Source organism: Lemur catta, chromosome 3, assembly GCF_020740605.2.
Source record: "Lemur catta isolate mLemCat1 chromosome 3, mLemCat1.pri, whole genome shotgun sequence".
Classification (NCBI taxonomy): domain Eukaryota; kingdom Metazoa; phylum Chordata; class Mammalia; order Primates; family Lemuridae; genus Lemur; species Lemur catta.
In genome coordinates, this window is record NC_059130.1 from 54,733,528 (window position 1) to 54,759,437 (window position 25,910).

The 25,910-nt window shown below is 34.4% G+C and overlaps 1 protein-coding gene across 6 annotated transcripts in view; it reads left to right on the forward strand.

Annotated features, from left to right (window-relative positions):
• Positions 1 to 25,910, forward strand: part of ZNF644 (zinc finger protein 644) — a 105,218-nt gene that overhangs the window by 69,476 nt on the left and 9,832 nt on the right. For 3 of the 6 annotated variants that reach the window (XM_045547555.1, XM_045547553.1, XM_045547554.1), the window contains 2 exons: positions 12,078 to 15,115; positions 15,288 to 15,893. The exons of 2 other annotated variants lie outside the window; for them this stretch is intronic. In XM_045547555.1, the coding sequence (XP_045403511.1) occupies positions 12,078 to 15,115; positions 15,288 to 15,893 (3,644 nt within the window). Of the gene's footprint in view, positions 1 to 12,077; positions 15,116 to 15,287; positions 15,894 to 17,407; positions 17,933 to 25,910 lie in introns of those variants that run through there. One more of the 6 variants, XM_045547556.1, reaches the window with a different exon arrangement.

Sequence of the window (25,910 nt, forward strand, 5' to 3'; positions counted from 1 at the left end):
GTATTCTGGCTGCTCCAGAAATTGGCTCTTCCTATCTCTCTCCCTCTCTTTGGGCCTCCCTATTACCTGAGATACAACAATATTGAAATTAGGTCAGTTAATAACCCTACAGTGACCCCTAAAGTGTTCAAGTGAAAGGAAGACTTATAAGTCTCTCATTTTAAATCAAAAGCTAGAAATGATTAAGCTTAGTGAGGAAGACATGTCAAAAGCCAAAATAGGACAAAAGCTAAGCCTCTTGCACCACACAGTTAGCCGAGTTGTGAATGCAAAGGAAAGGTTCTTGAAGGAAGTTAAAAGTGCTACTCCAGTGAACACACAAATGATAAGAAAGCAAAACAGCCTTATTGCTGAAATGGAGAAAGTTTGGTCTGGATCAAACCAGCCACAATATTCCTTTATGCCAAAGCCTAATCCAGAGCAATGCCCTAACTCTCTTCAATTTTATGAAGGCTGAGAGAGGTATAGAAGCTGCAGAAAAGTTCCAAGGTAGCAGAGGTTGGTTCATGAAGTTTAAGGAAAGAAATTTTCTCTATAAGAAAAGTGCAAGGTGAAACAGCAAGTGATCTACAACTGCGGTCCCCAACCCTGACGCAGAGCTCCCCTACTCCCCGAAAAATTGTCTTCCATTAAACTAAGGAAGTGGGGGGAGCCACATAGCATGAGGTGAGCAGCGGGCAAACAAGCCAAGCTTCATCTTAATTTACAGCTACTCCCCTCCCCATCACTTGCATCACTGCTTGATCTACACCACCACTACCCCTGCCTCCCCAGTCAGTGGAAAAATTGTCTTCCATGAAACTGGTCCCCTGGTTCCTCGTGCCAAAAGAGTTGGGGACCGCTGACCTAGAAGATCTGGCTAGGATAATTGATGAAGGTGTCTATATAATACACCAAACAACAGACTTCCAGTGTAAACAAAACAGCCTTATATGAGATGATGCCATCTAGGACTTCTACAGCTAGAAAAGGAAAGCCAGTGCCTGGCTTCAAAGCTTCAAAGGATAGGCTCTCTTGTTAGGGGCTAATGCAGCTGGTGACTTTAAGTTGAAGTCAATGCTTATTTACCGTTCCAAAAATCCTAGGGCCTTTTAAGAATTAAACCATATCTACTTTGCCTGTGCTCTATAAATAGAACAGCAAAGGCTGATGACAGCACATCTGCTTATAGCATGGTTTACTAAATGCTTTAAGCCCACTGTTGAGAATAACTGCCCAGAATAAAATATTCCTTTCAAAATATTGCTGCTTATTGACAATGCGCCTAGTCATCCAAGATCTGTGAGGAAGATGTACAACGAGATATATATTGTTTTCATGCCCACTAATACAGCATCCATGCTGCAGCTCATGGATCAAGGAGTAATTTTGACTTTTAATTCTTATTACTTAAGAAATAAATTCTGTAAGTTTATAGGTGCCATAAATAGAGTGATTCCTCTGATGGATCTGGGCAAAGTAAATTGGAAACCTGCAAAAGATTCACCATTCTAAATGCCAGTAAGAACATTCATGATTCATGGGAGGAGGTCAAAATATCAACATCAATAGGAGTTTCGAAGACGTTGATTCCAACCCCTAGGGATGACTTTGAGGTATTTTAAGACTTTATTGAAAGTCATTGCAGATGCTGTGGAAATAGCAAGAGAACTAGAAGTAGAAGTGGAATCTGAAGATGTGACTGAATTGCTGCTCATGATTAAACTTTATAACAGATGAGAAATTGTTTCTTTCTTCTGTGTTTTTTTTGGAGACAGAGTCTCACTCTGTTGCCCAAGCTAGAGTACCGTTGGGTTAGCCTAGCTCACAGCAACCTCAAATTCCTGGGCTCAAGTGATCCTTTTGCCTCAGCCTCCGGAGTAGCTGGGACTACAGGTGTGCACCACCATGCCCGGCTAATTTTTTCTATATATTTTTAGTTGTCCAGCTAATTTCTTTCTATTTTTTAGTAGAAACGGGGTCTCACTGTTGCTCAGGGCTGATCTTGAAATCCTGACCTCAACTGATCCTCCTGCCTCGGCCTCCCAGAGTGCTAGGATTACAGGCATGAGCCACCATGTCCGGCTGAGGAATTGTTTCTTATGATGAGTACAGAAAGTGGTTTCTTGAGATGGAATCTATTCCTAGTAAAAATGCTATGAACATTGTTGAGATGACAACATGGGAATTAGAATATTGCGTAAACAAGTTAATAAAGCAGCAGTAGGGTTTGAGAGGATTAACTCCAATTTTGAAAGTTTTACTGTGGGTAAAATGCTATCAAACAGCATTGCATGCTATAAAGCAGCGGTTCCAATCCCTGGACCGTGCATCACCGCCTGAGCTCCCTCCCCACTCCCTGTCCATGGAAAGATTGTCTTCCATGAAACCAGTCCCTGGTGCCAAAAAGGTTGCTATAGAGAAGTCTTTCATGAAAGGAAGAGTCAGTGTTACAAACTTCATTGATGTCTTACTTTAAGAAATTGCCATAGCCACCCTAGCCTTCAGCGACCACCACCCTTAATCAGTCAGTAGCCATCAAAATCAAGGCAAGACCTTCCACCAGCAAAAAGATTATGACTCACTGAATGCCAGATTGTCATTAGCATTTTTAGCAATAAAGTATTTTAATTAAGGTATATACATTGTTTTTTTTAGACATAATGCTTTTGTGTACTTAATAGACCATGGTATAGTGTAAACATATATTAATAAAAGTACTGGGGGACCAAAAAGTTTTTATGACTTGCCTTATGGTGATATTCACTTTATTGCCATTGTTTGTAACTGAACCCACAGTATCTCCAGGGTATTCCTGTAACTGGTAAAGGAAGAAGTATGTTCGGTAGTTTGCATTGCACAATGCCCTTGTCTGATGTGGATGTTCTATGAGATATTCTTATGTCCAGTAGGGTCGGGGAGTGGGAGGTTGCTTGGTGGGTACAATATTTGCTGCTTCAGTGATGTATGCACCAAAGGCCCTGACTTCACCACAGTGCAATATATCAATGTAACAAATTTGTACTTGTACCCCCATGAATATATACAAATAAAAAGTAAATGCGAAGAAAAAGGAAAAAAGATAATGGTTGAACAAGGACTTGAACTGAGATGAGAGAATATTCCATGAGATTATGTGAGAAAAAGACATTCCGTTGGGGAATAATACATGCTATAGGAAGGAAGCCAGTGTGTCTAGAGTAGAACCAAGTGAGTTGGAGAAAGGAGTAGGAAATGAGGTAAAAAAGTTTCTAAGGAGTATTTCTGTAGTGCCTTATAGACTATTGTAAGGACTTTTTTGTTTTTTTCTCCGAGAAAAATAGGGAGCTATTGCAGGGTTTTGAGGGACATTATCTGTTTTAGGATTTGAAAGGATCACTTTGGTTGCTGTTTTGAGAATAGATGGTAAGTGGGCAAGGGTAGATGCACTAATACCACATTAGGCAGCTGTTGAAGTAATGCAGGGGAGAGAGAGAGAATAGTGGACCTGGGTGTAGCGCTGGTGAGAAGTGATTGGATTTTGGATGTATTTTGAAGGTAATGGCGGTAAGATTTCCTGATAGTTTGGATATGAAGGGTGAGAAAACAAGAATTATGAAGGTTGCTGCAAGGTTATTGGCCTGAATAGCTGATAATGAAGGAAAGCTGATGATGAGGAAAGGTATAGATTTGTATTTGGGAACCTTATTTTGTAAAGTGTTGGAAGGGTCCTCTTTAAAGGGGAAATGGGTAAGGAGAACTAGAATATTGCAAATATAACATACAGGTCAGTTTTAGAGAAAGAGTACATATAGAAGTTGAGGAACTGGAAATTGTTCCTCAGACCTGCATACTACTTGAGAAGTCTTCCATACTTTCAAGGAGTATACATAGCCTAGTTTGAAGACCACTGTTTAGATCAACCTTAGTAATTATGTGATTAAAATCCTCTATATTCTTATTTACTTTTTTAATCTGCTTGATTTGTTAACTTTTGGGAGAAATGTTTTAAAGCCCCCTTCTGTGGCTATCACTTTGTCAGTTTCTCCTTGTAAGTTTTTGACTTATATATTTTATAGCTATTTGTTGTGTGCAAAGAGATCGATGAATATTATATCTTCATGGTGGATTGTTTATTAATACATAATATTCTCCATTGGCAGGACTAGTACTTAATATCCTCAGATTCTATAAACCTAGTGTGTTTTAAATAAAGAAGCACAATCTGCTTTTGGGAGGAGGCTGACAGAGCACTTTGAAATTAAAAATTACTGACAATAACAACAGTAAAGCAATATTAGCCCTATTTTTTTAAATCAATAAATGAATAACAAAAAGGATTCAGGAACTGTGTTTGGTGGCATAAGCAAACATTTTTATAGCTGCATACTGAGAATCTTATCGATAAAAAACACAAAAGGTTAGCTGCAGACTGAAAAACAATTACATATATTCATCACTGGCTGTCTATGGGGCATTGGTTCCAGGACCCCCTTGGATACCAAACTCTAGGATGTTTAAGACCCATATATAAAATAGAGTTCTATTTGCATATAATCTACACACATCCTCCTGTATACTTTAAATCATCTCTAGATTACTTCTAATACCTAATATGATGTAAATGCCATGTAAGCAGTTGTTATACTGTATTTTTAAAATTTGTATTATCTCTTATTGTAATTTCATTTATTTATTGATTGATTGATCCACAGTTGGTTGAATCTGTGGGTGCAGAACCCATGGATGCAGGAAACCAACTGTTGTTTCTTTCTTTTAAGACAATAGTGTAGAAAGAAGCATACTAACACATTTTGTTTCAAGGAAAGCAAATGTCTTGTATTTGAATTTTTACCATCTTAAATTAAAATAATTGTGGAATAGTAATATTTTTCTTAGAAGATATGTGGATTTTTTTGCTGATTTCAGAAAAAATACACAAATTTAGTAAATGATAATGAGAGTTAACATTTAATAAAAATATTATTTTGTAGAAAGTAAAACTTCCAGTTTTTTTAGTTCTCAAAGAGAATGTCACACTTTACCATCTGAATATATATAAATTTGAATTTATGTAATAGGGTTTGAATATATATAATGCAGATGAAAGGTTAAATACTCATAGATTATTACAGAATTTCAGAAATTTTTTTACAATCTGAACCCTGCCCTTCAATAAAATTAAATTGTAAATCAATGAAATAATTCATTCTTTGGATGCCATAATGTTCAAATTCTGCTTCCCAGTAGACTATAAATAATTTTGTATTTCCTAATATGATTAACATGTGATCAAACAAATGAATTCATGGAATTTTTATAACGACAGATTATTAAAATCTATAGAAGTTTAAGAAATTTACACACGGTTGAAATTTTGAATTTGAAAAAGTTAGCTAATTTGTTGGGGTATTAGAAGGAAACTAGCATACATTTGTTAGGTTCCAGGCATCAGGCTAGACATACCATTCTACTTGCTGGTAAGTGTTCTGTTAGTCATCTTTTCCCAAAAATGAAATACAGTTGACCCTTGAACAACACGTTTGAACTGCACGGGTCCACTTATATGCAGATTTTTTTCAATAAATACAGTATCATTGGATTCTGAATCCACAACCAAACCAAACCACACACAGATCAAAAATATAGTCTTTGGGGGAATCTGAAACCCACATATAAGGAGGCCCAGCTTTGCTTATCCACAGGTTCTACCTACAGTGGGACTTGAGTATGTGTGAATTTTGGTGTCTGTGGAGGTCCTGGAACCAATCCTCCGCAGACTCTGAAGGATGATTGAAGTTTCATCTACACTGACAATCTGTTAAGGCACCAATCGTCTCTTCAGCTGTTTTAAGGAATTCCTTTGAAACCACAACGTCTGCATTTGTAGTCATGCTACCAGCTTTGATGTGCGTATTCTATTGTGCCTTGATCCTATGAAATCTACGTGGTTGGGGTAGAAGTTTCAGAAGCAGTACTTTGAACATTCTTTACTTTTAAGTTCTTGAACAAATTCCTAGCTTTTCCTGAATAAACATTAAGCAAATAGACATCTAACTGGATGCTGATTCTGTACTCAAAATCCCTTCCTTTGTCATATTCCCTTAATCTCTTGCTGATTATTGTCAAATGTATAGACATAGTAATTTTTTAATGGTGAGATTCTGTTTGCCCATTACAATTAATTCTATTTTGAAGGAATTCATTCCATTATGTATATATATATTTATCTCACCACTTTGAGTATCATTATCTCTATTTTGATTTATGTAATTAGATGGTCCTCAACTTATAATGGTTCAACTTTACAATGGTATGAAAGCAATATGCTTTCAGTAGAAACTATACTTCAAATTTTGATCTTTTATATTTTACGGTTTTTATTTTATTATAATAAAATAGGCTTTGTGGTAGATGATTTTGCCCAACTCTATACTTAATATGACTTAGCACCCTCCTTTGGTTACAACTATAATTTATTGCTTTCTTCCAATTGTAAACTTCTTCATTGGGAAATTAACCTTTGATTAGTGAATATCCATTTGGTTTTCTACTGCTGTTGATTCTCATTGTTACATAATATTGCTAGGTTGTTAAAGTTATGCCTTCATAGCCTTCTTCCACCTAATCATCCTTGCAGTTACCTGCTTCCCTTTACCATATGGCAGTTTCTTGAGATATGTGACTATTTGTAACATCTTCCTCTTAAATAAAAATAGAGGATGGTACATGGCATCAGGAATAAAACTGTTCAACAAGTTCAACTTAATTTGTGGTAAATGGTAAAATCACATATAGCTCATTAGTTTGTCATGGCAGTGCCATTTGCTGCTAACAATAAAATGTTATGTGCCTAATGTATTTTGTTTTACTTTTCTGTTTGTAATGTATATACTTTCTAGATGTTGAAACCTAGTGACTTTTTTTTTTTTTTTTTGGTATTGCCAATAGAAAAAACATCTCTGGCTATAATATAGAGTTTTCATCATACAAATAGCTCTGTGGCCTCAGTATGTTAGTCATTTAGTGCCATATTTTCATTGTTTAAGAATCAACATATTACATGTTAACTAAAGGATTATTTCAGGTAATTGTGACTTTAGAGACTATTTTAAGGTTCAGCAGTGTAATTCTTAAGCTTTTAGCTCATTATTTCAAATAATGTTAAATGTTAATGTAATAACTAAATATTAAACATTTATAGTACATATCAGAAGGGACCTTAGAAATCATCTTATCCAATCTCCAACCCCATATTTCCTTCTATAATGTTCCTGACAAGTAGTGTAGCCTGCTGAACCATTCCGGTTTACTGTTGCGTAAGACAACCCTTTGCAATGTTGAATGGTTCCTGTTTCTGGTTTTTCTTAATCTTGAGATGAAATCCACATCTTTATGAATTGAACACATTGATTGTGTATTGTGCCTTCTATACGCCAAACCTTCAAACACTTGAAAATTGTTAATTATGTGAGCTAATTGTTAGGTTAAACATACCAAGTTGTTTCTTCGTTTCATTATATGGCTTTGTTTTCAGAGTAGCCTCATGCTGCATACCTTTATAAAAGTTCTGGGTTTTTTTTTAATGTTTCTTCTCAATGTGACGTCCAGAATAGGATACTACCTGGATGGTATGATTATATAATAGTGTACTGTGTATTCTCTTGAATTTTGTACTGGGTGAGATTTAGGTATGTATGTTTGTACATTGTGTATAGTACATGTAGGCTTTAATACTACAGTAATTTTAGTTGTAATATTTCAGTTCATTAAGATTTGTTTTGTAATTGGAATGGCAGTCATGGATAGTTTTCTCTTCTTGACCCAGTCTCATATATTACTAACAGAAGTTGTCATGTGTGCTCAAGGATAATTTAAATGAACATAGGGTTTGCAAAAACCTGACAGATCCTAACTATAACTCAGATAGTGGGCAGCATTATAATTTATTTATAACTGTGTAATATAGTTATTAATGAACTAATGTAGAATGAGGGCAAATCATACTATATTTTTGTGTGAAATTATACTACATGACAAAGGTTGGCATTATATAATAAGTACCCACAAAATGTTAACCTACTTGCAATAAATACAATTAATAATGTACATAAAAGAATGAAATTAAGCTAATTTTCTATCAAAAAAGAATTATTCATGAACCGAAAGTGGACAGCATAGATTTGATGACAGGAAGGTTGTATCTAATCTGAATAACTGAGTGACCTAGGAAGCTTGCTCAGAGGGATTACAGAATAATTATGTTAATATGCAATTATCACCTCATTTCTTCTGTAGTAACCTCAAGATGTAGTGTAGTGAGGGTGTTATAGCAAGTGCTGATAGTTTGCAAAAATACTGATGTTTGAGATTTCTGAGACAATAAGTCTAGCTTGAGGCATATAAGTGATGATCTGTCATCTTGAAGACAGATCTGACCTTTGTACTTTTTTTTAATGCTCGCAGTATATAACTAGAGGCAGTTATAGCTGTGGAACTCATTATGATTTTCTAGAAACTGAAAAATGTTTTATGTAGATTTAAAATTCCATTTGCAGCTTTTTAAAAAAGTGTGTGAATTTTTTCAAGAACATTTTAAAATTCAATTAAAAGAAAAATTCTATGGTTATATGATTATATGGGGAAGTTCTTAGTAATGGTGTCTAAACATTGTTTTAAAAGATCTTAATTGATATAGCAAATTCATTGAATTCATTAAATTAAAATTTAGGTAGCCCAAACAACATAACATCAGTTTATTTATTTTAATTTATTAGCTTCCATTGTTAAAACTTAATGAATGATGCCTACCTTCAAATATGTCCCTATGTCCCTGCTTTGTTATAGTAGCATAAACTGGTATTGATGACTCTGTTATATATATTTGACTAGATAAAGGCAGTTGAAAAAGTATTCAAGACAGTGTAAAATTAGCTTCTAGGTCAAATGCTTTCTTGTCTGGATGCCACATAACCCAACATGAATGTAGGGAGATAATTTTTGATGTTTTTAAAATTCTAGGTCCATCATTCAGTGCAACAGATGTTGATGATCCATTGTTTTGCATTGCATCTCTATGCAACAGCTATGAGTCTTGAATACTGTTGCTAAGAAAAAGTGTATTTGGAACATTTTATAATTAGAATATATTCTGAAAATTAAACCTGGAATTACTGAGTAACCTAGGAAGCTTGTTGTGTGAGTCAATTTCTTATAGCACATTTTCTAACTGATAAAGTAGATTTTTATGTTAATGTGCTAAGAAAGTCTGTCTACTTGTCTGAAAAAGAATAACTTCTTTTATTTTTGAGTGGAGATAATTATTTGGAGGGGCAAGTAAGCCATATATTATTATGTATATGTAAAGGAAAACTTTGTTGGAGATCTCATTTTATATTTTAACAATATTTAATTTGATTTTTTTGCTAGATGTGTTTTGTAGATAAAATATCTGTTACACATATTTATTTTTTCTGTTTTTGAGCAAAACAGTTTGATTTCTTCAGAATGTGAACTTATGAAAAGCTCTTATAAAGCCATTCTGGTAATGAGGATGCAGTCTCTAAGCTGACACGATATTCTCATAGTTTGTCACCCTGCTGTTCAGGGGGTACCAATGAAGTTGCTTTAAATGGGAAGCGTCTGTTCCATCTCTGAACCTCTAACACCAGAACAGATGGGTAGAACATAGAACATGGAAGGTTTTACCTCTGAGGTGGTAACAGTGAAGTCACTCATTAACACTGAATTTACCACTTCGTTAGCAACGTTGCTTCCTGTTGAGAAAAGCTAATATAGGCTTTCAAATTGACTGAGCATATATTTGTCTACCTCTGTGATTATAATAAGTGGGAACAAAAAGTAACTGTCTTTCAAGCTAGTTTTTTGTAAAAGATTTTGTTTCAGATTTATGAGATTGTTGCTATTGAGGTATTTTACTTTGTCTTCCTTGTTTAATGAGAATTATCAGGAATGGGCAATAATATAGCATTAAGGCTTGCTTTTCTTTTCATTGACATTTGCACACTCCTTCCTAACACATGTTTATGTGCTGCCCATTTTGAACTTCTGTGTATGTGATCTAGAGACTCCTGCTGGGTGATGCATTAGCACCATTTTGGAGTGATATCATTGAATATGATCTTATTGGAAGTCTATTTTTATTACTCTGCAAGCTTGCCAATCTCAGAATTCTAAAACCTATGAGGGGTGGAAAAATGATTGTTGGTATAAATAACAATGCCCAAAAAAGTTATTTTTAATACTTGTTTGTTGTATCAACACATTTTATGGAAAGAATAATTTTAGATTTATAAGTGCCTATTTGAAGTTATGTAAAAAGTTATTAGAAATAATTTTTTATTCTTAAACTAGATTTAATGTTTTACAAAGCATGGAATTGATACCATAGTGGATAGTAGAAATACTGAACTTTATTAAGAATGTTTTAATTTTTAAATATTGTATTGTAGGGTCCTGTTGTCCTAAAATAATAGTAAAATAGTATTACTCATTATAGAAATTAAAAATACTATAAAAATGTGGCAGCTTTATTCTTTATCTGAGAGTAGAATCTGGTCTGTCTTGTTTACTATTGTATTCCTAATACTAGAGCAGTGCCTGGCACATACTAATTGCTCAGTAAATATTTGGAGAATGATTAAACTGGACTTATTGTGTATAAAAGGAAAAGAAATATGGAAGTTTATGCTAGTGCTTCAAATAGCTTGTACCTGGGATTGCCAAATAGCAGGTTCTTTAAATTGTACATGAAGATTATTGGATATTTTGAGGGCCTTGCTGAGTCAAGAAATCATAACCTGATGAAACTTGTATTTGAATGGGATATTCAAATTTTATAGGAAGAAAACTTTTTCTTCTTATACTTTAGGAACTTTTACTTTGATTTTACAATTGTGTTTTTATTCATTGAATACTTAGTCCTTTATTCAGCAAATATTGCCTGAGCCCCTATGCCAAGTGCTATGCTAGGTTCTAGAGATATGACAGTGACGAGGTTACAGTTCCTGCCCTTAAAAGAACTTAACATTCTTCAAGAAGACAGGCAATTCCAGTACAAGGTGGCCATTTCTAAAAGCAGGACAAGAACCAGGTGCAAAGGAACTCCTCACAGTCAGGGTAGTTATACAGCCATGATATGAATGTCTCCCAAACATTCACAAGTATTCTTTCCTTTTAAAATATTGTACTGTTTGCACAAAATGATTAAATATATTATCAAAAATGCCTAGAAAATTTTTATATGAAATGAATTAAAAACGTGTGTTTGTGCTGTTTCATTGTAAAATTATATTTGGCCATTGCGCTAGACTGTCAGATCATAAATGGGATAACTGCTTTTAGAGAATGCCTAGAATTTAGGGGACCAGGATATGAAAATTTAACATGAAACTTCCATTAATTTTAACTTTTCCAAAGTTAAAATTAAGATTAATTTGAATAAGGAATGAATGAAACCCTATCAATAAAGCATTTTACAATTGTTGGAATGTTAGGAGAACATTAAACATCTTGACAGTAAAGCAGTCTTAAATTTAAAAAAAAAATACCATTTCATATATAAGCCATTGATGTTTAATGAGTAAATATGCTCATTCAAATAAAGTTCTTTAATGAGTAGTGTTTTGTTACCTTCCTCCAGACATGAACCTTTAAGTGACAAAACATTTTATTTCTCTGCTACATTTGATAATTTAAATTATTCTCTAGCATAGAGTGACTGCTTCTAATAAACCTACTTAAGTGAAATAATTCTTTATATTAGCAATCTATATGCGAGGTATAAAGTTTTTCAGTCTGTAGCATATTTGCATTATTTATGTGTATGTGTGTGTGTACATGTAGCTTTCCCCTAGACATTTTGTATATATGATGAATTAGATTGTTGTTGCCTAGTATGAAGAACAATATTAATATTTGAGATGCTTTTAAAGTATTTTAATTTTCTTAAGTGTTTCTTCATTTTTGGGAAATTACTAGGATCTCAATAGAAACAGTAGAAAATTAAGCTAAAAAAATGTATACTTTCAGCTCTCCATGCGTTCTAATAGTATTTTTTTCTTTCATGCAAATCTAAATTTTTTTTTTCCATTTTCTAGACTAAATGTGTTAAGTGGGCTTGCCAACAATATGGATGATGTGAAGATAAACACCGATATTACTGGTGCTAAAGAAGAACTCATAGATGACAACAGTTTTATCTCAGAGAAAGAGAGTGGAGTTCATAAACCAAAAGATTGTCAAACATCATTTCAGAAAAACAATACATTGACTCTGCCTGAAGAACTGTCAAAGGACAAATCTGAAAAAGCCTTAAGTGGAGGCCAGTCTACTCTATTTATACATGCCGGTGCTCCTACTGTTCCTAGTGAAAACTTTATCTTGCCTAAAGGAGCTGCTGTTAATGGACCAGTTTCACACTCCTCCTTAACTAAGACTTCCAATATGAATAAAGGCAGTGTTTCATTAACCACTGGACAGCCTGTGGATCAGCCAACAACAGAATCTTGTTCAGCTTTAATGGTAGCATCTGATCTGCAGCTGTCTACACCACAGAAAGCAAGTCAACACCAAGTTTTATTTTTGTTATCAGATCCAGCACATGCTAAGAATCCAACCCATTCCATTAAAAAACTACCTACCTCTGCTTCAGTTGGTTGTGACATTCAGAATTCAGTAGGGAGTAATATAAAGTCAGATAGCACTTTAATAAATCAAGTAGAGGTGGGTGAGGATAGTGAAGATTTATTAATAAAAGATGATTGTGTCAATACGTTAACAGGAATTTCCTCAGGTACAGATGAATATAGGTCAGAAAATGATACAAACTGGGATCCTCAAAAAGAGTTCATTCAGTTTCTTATGACTAATGAGGAAACAGTAGATAAAGCTCCAGTTCACTCTAAAGTAGGTCTAGAAAAAAAGAGAAAGCGAAAAATGGATGTAAGCAAGATAACTCGTTATACTGAGGATTGCTTTAGTGATTCTAATTGTGTACCCAATAAATCAAAAATGCAAGAAGTAGACTTTCTGGAACAGAATGAAGAGCTACAAGCAATAGACTCACAGAAATATGCGTTATCAAAAGTAAAGCCTGAGACAACTGATGAAGACTTGGAATCTGTGGATACTTTTCAACATCTAATTTATAACCCAGATAAATGTGGAGAAGACAGTTCACCTGTTCATACTAGCACTTTTCTTTCAAATTCCTTAAAAAAGAAATGTGAAGAGAGTGATTCTGAGTCACCTGCTACTTTCAGTAATGAAGAGCCATCATTCTACCCCTGTACAAAGTGCAATGTGAATTTTAGGGAGAAAAAGCATCTCCACAGGCATATGATGTATCACTTAGATGGGAATAGTCACTTTCGCCATCTTAATGTCCCAAGGCCATATGCTTGTAGAGAATGTGGACGGACATTTCGAGATCGAAATTCACTTCTAAAACATATGATTATTCACCAAGAAAGACGACAGAAGTTGATGGAGGAAATTCGTGAATTGAAAGAACTTCAGGATGAAGGAAGAAGTGCACGATTACAGTGTCCTCAGTGTGTTTTTGGTACCAATTGCCCTAAAACATTTGTGCAACATGCTAAAACCCATGAAAAAGATAAAAGGTACTATTGCTGTGAAGAGTGTAACTTCATGGCAGTGACAGAAAATGAATTAGAATGCCATCGAGGCATTGCCCATGGGGCAGTGGTAAAATGCCCTGTGGATAATTCTGATATAGCCCAGAGAAAAACACAAAAAAAGACCTTCATGAAAGACTCTGTTGTGGGATCATCAAAAAAATCAGCTACCTACATATGTAAGATGTGTCCTTTTACTACTTCAGCCAGAAGCATTTTAAAAAAGCACATGGAGTACTTGCATTCATCATCATGTGTTGATTCATTTGGTAGTCCTCTTGGACTTGATAAGAGAAAAAGTGACATCCTTGAAGAATCTATAGATATTGATAGCACTAAACCATTAAATAAACAGCAGTCAACCACATTTCCAAAGAACTCTGCTTTAAAACAAGATGTGAAGCGAACATTTGGATCAACTTCACAATCAAGTAATTTTTCAAAATTTCATAAGCGGCCACACAGAATACAAAAAGCTCGGAAAAGCATCACCCAGTCAGGTGTAAACATGTGCAATCAAAACAATTCTGCTCACAAGGCTGTTATTAAAAGCAGCATTGATCAAAAACCTAAGTATTTCCATCAAACAGCAAAAGAAAAATCTAATGCCAAGGCAAATAACAACTATTTATATAGACACAAATATGAAAACTACAGGATGATCAAAAAATCAGGTGAATCATATCCTTTTCATTTCAAAAAAGAAGAAGCTAGTTCATTAAATTCTTTACATCTCTTTTCATCATCAAGTAATTCTCACAACAACAGTTTTATTTCAGACCCTCATAAGCCTGACAACAAAAGTCCAGAAAGCTTCAAAGACCACAGGCGTGTAGCTGTAAAGAGAGTAGTTAGGGAATCTAAGAAGGAAAGTTCTGTTGGAGGAGAAGACTTGGATGGCTATCCAGATTTTTTGCATAAAATGACAGTTGTTGTTTTGCAAAAACTTAACTCTGCTGAAAAGAAAGATAGTTATGAAACAGAAGATGAAAGTTCATGGGATAATGTTGAGCTAGGAGACTACACTACACAGGCCATAGAAGATGAATCCTATAACGATATTAATCAAGAACATGTAAACTTATTCCCTCTATTTAAAAGCAAGGTGGAAGGTCAAGAATCTGGAGAAAATGCTACCCTTAGCTATGATCAAAATGATGGCTTTTATTTTGAATATTATGAAGATACTGGCACTAACAATTTTTTGCATGAGATACATGATCCTCAGCATTTAGAAAATACAGAAACTTCATTGTCAAAGCATAGTTCTGTTTTTCATTGGACTGATTTGTCTCTTGAGAAGAAATCGTGTCCTTACTGCCCAGCAACATTTGAAACAGGTGTTGGGTTATCAAATCACGTCCGGGGACATCTTCACAGAGCAGGATTAAGTTATGAAGCTCGTCATGTTGTATCACCAGAACAAATAGCCACAAGTGACAAAATGCAACATTTCAAAAGAACTGGCACAGGGACCCCTGTTAAGCGAGTTAGAAAAGGTAAGTTCTCATGTGGATAATTTGAGCTAATAGGTCTTTGTTCAAATTCAGAGGATTTGAACGTTTAGTCTTTTTTAGAATCACATAATTTCGTATTTCAGAATTAATTCATTTTAGGGTAGTCAATTTATTTAAAAAATTCTGATATTTACTCTTAAAAAATTTTTTTTAGCTATAGAGAAGTCTGAAACCACTTCTGAACACACTTGTCAGCTCTGTGGTGGTTGGTTTGATACTAAAATTGGATTATCAAATCATGTTAGAGGCCACCTGAAAAGACTTGGAAAGACCAAATGGGATGCTCACAAATCTCCTATCTGTGTTCTGAATGAGATGATGCAGAATGAAGAAAAATATGAAAAAATCTTAAAGGCATTGAACAGTCGTCGTATTATTCCCAGACCATTTGTAGCTCAGAAACTTGCATCAAGTGATGACTTTATATCTCAAAATGTTATACCTCTTGAAGCATACCGTAATGGCCTAAAGACTGAAGCTCTGTCAGTGTCTGCATCAGAGGAAGAAGGGCTGAATTTCTTAAATGAATATGATGAAACTAAACCAGAACTGCCCAGTGGAAAAAAGAATCAGTCTCTTACACTGATAGAACTTCTTAAAAATAAAAGGATGGGAGAAGAAAGGAATTCTGCTATTTCTCCTCAAAAGATCCATAATCAGACAGCAAGAAAGAGATTTGTTCAGAAATGTGTTCTTCCATTAAATGAAGACAGTCCATTGATGTATCATCCACAAAAAATGGACTTCACTATGCACTCAGGTAAGAGGACATTTATGACTGTCTTATCATATATAATTTAAACAGTTCGTTTATGCCTCCTTTAATGGAATATTTGTGGACTTTCTCAGAATCTTCTTAGTTAAGCTGCTTTTTTTTACATAGCAAATTGGTTATTCTACTGTCATTTCTATATAACTCATCAGTTGATGCTCATCAGTACTGAGTTCTCTGTGCCTCATGTCTTGATCTGAATGTAAGGTGAAAACAAAAGCAAAAGAAAACCACAAGAAAACAAACAAAAAGCTGATCTGTAAAAATAAAATTTGCTTGGTTGAAGGATGGTTGTGGATGGGAAGTTGACGTTCAAAAGCTGAAAGGGCATACCTCTGTCATATTTTTGCCTGTGCTCCAAAGTGATAACGTTTTCAAGATTTAGCTGTTGGCTTTTCTGCTGCTTAGGTAAAACAAAACAGACTCTTTAAACTGAATGGATTGGTGTCTGTTGTATGTTGTGATTAACCCAAAGAAACTTCTTCCTCTCCAATTACTCAGTCTATTGTGGGATAGTTTGGTTTTGGAGAACAGTTGTGAGCATAAAACATATTTGTTTGGCATTTTAGATTTTAAGATAGTGCTCTAATGGAACAGATTACTTAGTTTAGTGCTTGCGCACCAATAGCCTTTTCTTTTCAAAGGAATATTTTGTATGTATTGGCAAATGATAGCCAAATTTTATTGGTATTGCTATATTGCTGAGTCTGGCTTGTACTTGTAGATTTGAAAAATAAATGTCTTTATTGATTTCTTTTGGTGATTAAGAATGTTGAAGTTTTACTTAGGTGGTCTTGTAATTAGAGCCCTAAGTTGAGTGTGCCTGAGGTAATAATAGTTGGCTAATGGATTAATAATGAATAAAATTACTGTAGGGTAATGTTGTTTTTTTTACTTTGGGTAGACACTGGGATATCCCAAATACTTGTAATGCAGTTTTGATATAAGGAAATATTACCTTGTATTGTAAGTGATCTGAAAAACAATTTATCTTATATGGGCTTCTGGTTAATAGGGCTTTTTCTTTCATACAAAGAGTCTTCCAAAGTCAGTAGTGTTCATTATTTTTTCAGAAGGATAAAATGCAGGGAAGATGTGTTAGCTGTGTTGACTAAGGTGTGGTGTACTTCAGAGATGGAAAGCATACTTGTGGCTATCACAATAATGTTTTAGAAACCAGTTGTAACGTGTTGGGGGAGTAAGGGTTGAACTCTAAGAAGTTAGGAGTTTCTTATTGTTTCAACATGTTTTCTTTCCTGTGATGATTAAGATGTTAGCTTGTTGATCATTTATTTAGCACAAAGATTTTAGCAAAAAACTTCAAATCATTAACTTTCATTATTGATTGCGCATTCAAAGTAATGAACATAAAATGCCCTGAATAAAATGTTGTGTCTAACAGCTGTTCAGTGGTGTGTTTTACCACCTTTTCTCCCAGCCTTCATCAGAAAGCTAATTTAGTATTGAGACTTTTACGGTTTTGTGGGTAAAACACTTTAATTACCACTTTAAACTAGACTTTTTAATTCTTTTTATTGGTAATGTTGTAAGCTTTGAAACTCCTCAACAGAACTGTGCTGTTCAAATCACAGGATCATATTTTAGTAGGTTTAAGAAATGATCTGCGTAACACAGAAATCTGCAAGAAAGTAATAATAGGTGTTAAATCCAGAGGAGCTCAAAGGTTTAAGTCACTCCATTTCCACCTTTCCAAAGAGCATGGGTTGGCCTAAATACTAACTACAAGCTAATAACAGTTAATCCCCCTCTTTATTTTAAGTTACGCTAATTCAATGAACGTTTTTTAAACCATCTTTATTGTGGTACTTTTCTACACACTTTAAGCTAAGAAAATTTCACTTTTTGAAGTGAGAACTGGATTATAGTTTTCTTTTGAATGATAGGTATGCCTGTGAAGCTTAGAACATGTGTGCATTGCAATACGACGTTTACAAGTGCTGTTAGCCTGTCCAACCACTTACGCGCTTATGCACGAAAGAAGAGTGCTGGACTTTTGACTGGTACAGGTATGTTTGAACAGATAACACAGCAAGTCTGTTTGATACAATACACTTTTTTCTCACCATACTGGTGCTAATTCAGATGATATCTTAGCTTTCTTTGGTAAGCTTCAGTTGAGTCTGAATACACATTAAATTTCAGCAACTTGTAAACTGTTAGCTATAGTTTTAAGCAAGTTTTCATTTGACTCTTATTGACTTGATTTGGGGAAAAAAATAACCCAATAGAGGTGTGGAACTTTTTAGTCTACATTAATCCTGTTGATTTTTAAATTTTACTAAATTTTTAAATTTATTTTTGTTAGTAGATTCCAGTAAGACACCTCTCTTTGGTAAAAAAAAAAAAAAAAAAAGATTACAATTCTAGCCCAGCACAATTGCACATGCCTATAGTCCCAGCTACTTGGGAGGCTGAGGCAGGAGGATCACTTGAGCTTAGGAGTTTGAGGCTACAGTGAACTACTATGATTGCACCTGTGAATAGCCACTGCTCTCCAGCCTGGGCAACATAGCATTAAAAAAGATTGTAGTTACAGTTTAGAGAAATGCTTTATTAGAAAAGGAAAGTATAGTGCAACTTCAAAAATGCAGACTTGATCAGAAAATTAAGCAAACGAATGAGTTTTCATTAGTCTATAGATCAAATCTTTGAAGGTGCAAGCCTTAATAATGGCTTGTATTGACAACTGAATAGATTTTTCCTTTAATGCCCCTAATCCATATTTAGGATTAGTAAGTTTAGCTATGCACATAAGTGTTAACGTGCACATTTCTGTGTTATTTTTGGTTGGTTAGCCCAACCTTGCAGATACGTCTTCATACTGCTCATCTGTGAAAATTTTATTAGCTTACTCATAAGTAGTATGCTTCTTATACCCTGCAAAATGCTTTGCTCTTTTCGTTTGTAGTCTTTTAAGCTACCCTGCTTCAGCAAATCCCATTTTTCTCACATCTTAAACTATACTCTCTTTCCTAAATAGGTCTACATAAATCCCTTTGCCCACAGTTCTCTTCAATCCTTTTATTTCCCTTGCTCTTTTAGGTTACTGCCTTCTGCTTTCTTCTAGTTGTTGTTTTCCCGGCTTTTTTGTTCTTCTTCATGTCGTATGACTTACATCCAATATGTTCTTGCTGCCGAAGAAACTACTTGTATTTGTACTGGTGTCTTTCTTTCTTCTTCTTTATTCCTTGACTTGATATATGAATGACCAGGTATGACCATTAACCATTTATATTAAAAGGAGGGGTACTGGATTAGGCCTCCTACTGTGAGGTTATAATTTTTGTATATCCCCACTTTTATCAGGCATGAAAAGTGATTGTAGACATTGGCGATGGAGGGCAATGAAAATAAGAGACTGTGGAAGTGGGAAGTCATCATTATTTATTACCATACTCCCTAACATCTATTGAACGCCTACTGTGTCAGGCACTGTGCTATTACAATTTACATGCATAACATTTAATCTTTGTAACAACCATACGAGCTATAGGTACTATAATTCTGTCCATTTTACAGGAAACTAGGGCTTAGAGAACTTAATTTGCCTAAACTTACACAGTTAATAAATAGCAACATTAAAATTTAAATCAAGATTATCTTACCCTAGATCTTTGGGGTTTGTTTTTTTTATTTTTTTAAGATCTTTGTTTTTAATCACTACTCTCTACCACTGTTTTCTACCACATACAGGAGGCCCTTTTCTTGGATTTCTTATTTTAAAATGAAAGCAATTGAAAATTTTAAAATAAAGTTGGGTTTAAGATGGGGAGTATTCTGGAGAAGATTGAGTAAATAAGAGTCTAATTAGAAAGAACAGGAACCCAAGAAATGGTTAAGCCTATGTTAGACCAGGGAGGACTTCAGAAAATGTTCCATTCTGACTGTTGAAGCAGATTATGCAAATATCCAATGAGACAAGATCTCCCTAGCCCAGATTTTGTTAGTCCATTTAAAATAATTCTTTTACCTCATCTGAAAGCCCTTCAAAACATAGGATTAATTGCTTATAAATAATTGGTAGTAAGCCTCCATTGACCTAGGGTGTATTCTGAGGAACATTATCTTAAAAACCTCATTTTCACAGAGAAAAGTAATGTGGGATAAATGGTGGTATATTCAGGCCATGAAGAAAAAAAGAGTATATTGTTTTTAAAATATCATTAATTCAATACTAAGCAAAATGTCAGAAGTACTAGGAAATATAAAGTATGTGTTTGGCAGTCCTAGGCAAAGAGAAGGGAACTGAAAAGCTGAAGAAGGTCTAGGGTGGTATTTTCCACACCCAGTACACACTTTTGAGAAACTTAAAAAGCATATGCTTCCTTTCCTTGGAAATTCTGAAACATTTTCCCCTGATTTTTAAAATCTTCCTGACCAGTAGAGCTATACAGAAGATGTTTTTGCTGCTTATTCGTGCCAACTAAGAAGTTTTTATTCAGCTTTTTGAATGATTTTTGTCTTCCAAATGGAGAATTCTGTATTATTTTTATAAACTCCATATACCTGTTCTCTTCCCCCATATCAGTATCATTGGTATAAAGCAGTCCTAATGACCTAATACCCTAGAAGGCTCTCCTGTCTTACAAGGGATTCATCAATTCATGTGAATAACCAAGCATCACTTTTTGAGAATATGTAAATGCTCTTTTTGATGAATAAAATACAAATTCATTTTTATAAAACCTTACCTTAATATGAATATATCATAAACTGGGACAATGTAAAGGGCAAATAGGTAGGAATAAAGTCTCCATAAGGATGTCTGATATCTGTGTTTCTAGTTCAAGCAGTTTTCATTCATGTGGATTTCAAGCTGTGTGGTCCACTCTTAGAAGAAGCAGCTTAGATGCCCCAGACTAAATGATAAAAGGCCTGTTTGGTAACTGGTGGTGGAATAAACTTTCAAGTCTTCTTAGAAGCCCCCAGCTCATGACCTCTTCTGTGGAAACTGGTGGCCTTTGGCAGGGAGGGAGCAAAAATACTCAGACTTAGACCTCTCCAGCTAGCCTGAATAAACTGAAAAGACTACTCCTCTGCTTCCTCAAATATCTATTTACTATTGACTCAAATACTTCTACCATGATATTTCTCAATCTTTTTTTTGGTCACTGACCTCTTTGAAAATTTTATGGAAGCTGTGGGTACCATCCCAGAAACATGCACTTACTCATTGTCAGATAAAACTTTTTCTATACATAGTCTTTGCATATCTCCTGAAGGCTGTCATTCATGGACCTTGCCTGGTGGAAACTTGAGAAAGGAGAGATGTCAAAATAAAAATGAAGTATTTAATAGAACACAGAACTAGGAATCAGGAGCCCTAAGAAATTTTCTTTTTTTTTTTAAGAGCAGAAGATGCTTAAGATACAAGAACTGTGTAACATCAAAACTATTAAATGATCTGTGAATACTTCTTCCCTAATAGTAGTAATAGAAATTTATGGAGAAAGTAGGAAAGCTTTGGAATTGAAGACATGGAAGAGGTAGCCATAATTGAGACAGTTGAATTGTTGAAAAACAATAAATATCATAGATTAAAATTTTGCTCAGAACTGTCCCAGTTTATCTTCCATTGGGTAGGTTCAAATAAATTGTTTAATAATTTTCATGTGTCTTCAGTTGTAGATAATTTGTGAAGTTATTTTCCTTTTTTTCCCCATGGATCTTTCTCTAAAGAGACTAGTATCAACAGATTTACTTTATATCCCATATTGTAAATTCAAAGCAGACTTGTTATTCAAGAATTTATTCCAATTAGCATAGACTGTACTGATAGTAGGCTAAGGTTTTGTTTTATTTAGATTAATGTTTTACACACTCTTACAGATTTTTTTCTAGTGAATTTCCTATACAGTCTAGTAAGAACATTATATAATTTTCATTAAAAATCAGAAATTTTATGATATAGTTCAGATTAAATACTTTTGGAGTTTTTATTTTAACTGTTGGCTTTTTTGTGCTTAATATTTTAACTAAATATATTTTTTATGCTGGCAACATTAAGAGCACAGTATTATTAAGTTATTAATAGAGTGACTATATATACAGGTTTAGCTTTATTGTCTCACCTGAATACTAGGGCCTCTTTTACTGTCACAAGTGTTCTGGATTGGATGATAAATTATATGGTCACCCTGGTTGTTAAAATTTCTAAAACATTTAAAATTAAGGTAAAGTATATTCTACCAATCTAATCTGCAACTGAGAACAAAAAACTATCTTGAGGTCAAAATAAGAGTGAATTTCAACAGTTGTTGAAAGAGAAATAATTAAAGCTAGAGTAGAGAGAATGTTGTAAAAGGAAATATATCTGTAAGATGAATGCATGTTTGCATAATGCTTCTTTGTGGTACGTAGCATTCTGTCATCTCTTGAAAAGAAGAAAGAACAATGGTGACGTTAAGCTTTTTTATTGGGATTCCCATTTTACATCTTTTTTTTTTTTTTTTTTTTAAGACAGAGTCTAGCTTTGTTGCCCGGGCTAGAGTGAGTACCGTGGTGTCAGCCTAGCTCACAGCAACCTCAAACTCCTGGGCTTAAGTGATCCTACTGCCTCAGCCTCCCGAGTAGCTGGGACTACAGGCATGCGCCACCATGCCCGGCTAATTTTTTTTTCTATATATATTTTTAGTTGGCCAGATAATTTCTTTCTATTTTTAGTAGAGATGGGGGTCTCACTCAGGCTGGTCTCGAACTCCTGACCTCGAGCGATCCACTGGCCTCAGCCTCCCAGGGTGCTAGGATTACAGGCGTGAGCCACCGTGCCCGGCCCCCATTTTACATCTTGACCCTGTATACAAACTCACATTACTACACAGGTATAATCCCTTGTTCACTCATTTGCTCGCCTGAGTTGAGTGTGATACACTTTAATATTTGCTTTTTTATTTTATTCTTTTTTATTAAAAATTAATGCTGATATGACACAGTAAATTGATTTACTACCCACTACAAAGTCACTACCCATAGATTAAAAATACTGCCCTAGGTGCCTCTTTCTCTTAGGGTCTAGTGCTGACTAGAACCAACAGTAGTAATATCTTAGAAATCATAACACTTCTTGGCAGCAGGTGAATTTTCTTTACTCATTTTATTCAAGTTTTTATCTATAGCTCACATTTTTTTAATCAAATGCTGACCTTCAAGATATAAAGAAAATTGGAAATTTCTGATTACTTATTTTAAATGAATGCAAGAAAAATATTTTTATAAATGTAAATATATTTGGGAGTGGCTTCATTTCGTTATCTTCAGAACACTTCCTTGATAACATTTTGGAAGTAATATGCAATTGTTGCTATTCTACAACAACAAATGGCTCATCCATCATAATTAAAGAATGACTTTTCCAGTGAGAAAAAAATAGCTTAAAAAATTGATAGTAGTCAATACCACTAGTACAATATATTTGTCTTTTTTTAATAAAATCAATGTTTTATTTTTTATGCCATCCACTTTTAAGTGTAAGAGTATATTACATAAATAGGTTCTTCTGCCTGTTTTCAGCTTTAGTGACATAATTGGCTATAGAGGCCTGTAACAGCAACAGTAAGTGCTAATGAACACATAACACAGTGCCAGGTGCTGACTGGGTTTGTAAGCCACTAGAAAAGTCATTCTTATCTTGTGGAAAGTGCTATAGGAGCACTTTCTGCCGTGATAGAAAGAAAAAAATAATAATATTGTGAAAGCATCCCAATGTACATTAAATAACTTAGTCTTTCATAAGTGTTTCTGCAGGGTTTTTTAAAAAATATTATAATATTGCATGTTCAAGGAATTGCATGTTTTTATAGTGATTCATTCAGCCTGAAAGAGTACAAGTAGACAATTTTGATCTTATTATTAAGATTAAACTCTAAAAGAGCAAACCAGCTTCTACTTAAAGCAAATACCTTGATAAGAATTCTCCAGACTGGGCTGTGTGGGGGATAATGTAAGAAGTATGAGACATGTCCCCATCATCAGAGAATTTATGAAAGGATTATTGGCAACACATATAAAACAATCGAAATTAGAGAACTGCGCAAGATAGTGTATGATTAAATGGCATATTGCCTATAAATGCAGTAGGAGTTCAAGTTGTTTACTTTAGTCTAGGCCTCCTTTTAAGGGGAACTGGGAATTAAGTGGGGCTCCTCTTTTCCTGCTGCCTTTATTACTTGTCTCACTCTTAGCTGTCTCCTGTAAAAGAGAAGAAATGAACAAAATAAAATAGGTCATGCTGGTATGTTTCTTGTCATTCTTTTTTAAAAGAGAGAGAAAGAGGAAACTACTAGTCACAGAAAAGTTTGATTTCTTGTACCAGGACTGTGCTCAACTCTGAGCCAATAAAGACCCTGCACTCCAGCTGCATAAACATAATCATAACCCAGAGGGATAAGTAGAAGTATACTATTACAGAAAACTTTGTAAGGTTTCAGCCAGACCTTGAACTTGAAGAATGAGTAGTTTTAGAAAGAGGAGAAGAAGTAGAAAATTTCAAGCAGAGAGAAGAACATAGTGTGGACACAAAGGGATAAAATTTGGAGTTCAAGAAGTGTCAGGAAATTTGATTATAGGTGTTCGGGAAGATGGTGATGCCAGAAAGGTGGGGTTAGTGCTTTTAATGCTTGGTGGAAAAAAATTTAGGAAGTCATTGAAGGATTTTTTTAAAATAAAGGAATGGCATGGTCAAACTTGTATTTTAAAAAGCTATTCATGAGACAATGAAAGCGGTGTTTCTATATTTTTTTAGCTATAACTTATCTCTGTAGTACTATTCTTCATTAAGAACATATATCTGTATGTATTTATCTGCACAGTAACACATTATTTACAAAGGATTAGCAAGATAATAAATTGTCTAAGTAAATTTTAAATGTCAAAACTTGATTTTTTTTCCTAACCTTTTTGATGGTAATCTCTTTAAAATGTTATTATTTCAGCCTACATAATCTTTATAGATATGGTATTAATTGTTTTATTATGCCAACAAGAATTAGGCAATTTGCCCACTGTACTAAAAGATGATTGGCTGATTTATTCACTAATTCAACAAGCATTTTTTCACCTTCTACTGTGGTTTATGCAATGTGCTAGGTATGCAGAAATAAATTGGGTGTACATACATGCATATGTATATATGCATATACATACATAACTGCACATATATACATAACTGTAATACAAGACAAATTGGTAAGTGCCATTGGAGAGGTATGTGTGAAATACTGTAGAAGTTTAGAGGAAGAGGAAGCTAGTCTAGCACCCCAAGAGGCTTTTAGAATTAGCGTTTAAATGGATCCTGAAGATAGCTAACTGAAATGGAAAAGGGAGTAAGAAGTGGAGAGGGAGCATACCTGAAGTAGGGAGTAATATTGGGACAATGTGGGAAGTATACTGAAAATACTAGGAAGTAGGAGTTGAGTTGAATTGGTAAAGTGAGTCAGGTAGAGGACATAGAATGCTAGTCTAAAATGTTGGAATTAATTTTTTAGTGAGAAGTTTTGAATTTTTTAGAAGAATTCCATAATGCTTTTGAAACTGCCTTTAAAATAAAAGTTAAAGGACTTGGTAGAGAGGTGATGAAATTGTAGGTGAGGTCATTTTAAGATGCTGTACCTGATCAATGACAATAAGAATGTAAAGGAGGGATAATAGATGTACAGATAATACTATGGAAGTAAAGTAAGGAGGATTTGGCAGATTAGTTAAAGATAGAAGTAGAGGAAAGAGACTGAGATGGCTCAAGGTTTTAAATCTTATTACTGGGAGGATGGTTACAACAGTACAGTTAGTGAATCTGCTACCATGCTGTCTGGTAGAGGGGCGGGCTTCATTACTTCTCTGTCATTTTTCTGGCAACACCTCATCACCCAGCTATCCGCTATAACAAAGCAAATAACCACACTTACTAAATCAGTAAGTTTCTTTTTAGGAGAATAGAGGCTAAGAGTTTTATACCATTATAGCATAAAATATTTAAATTTTTGCCTATTT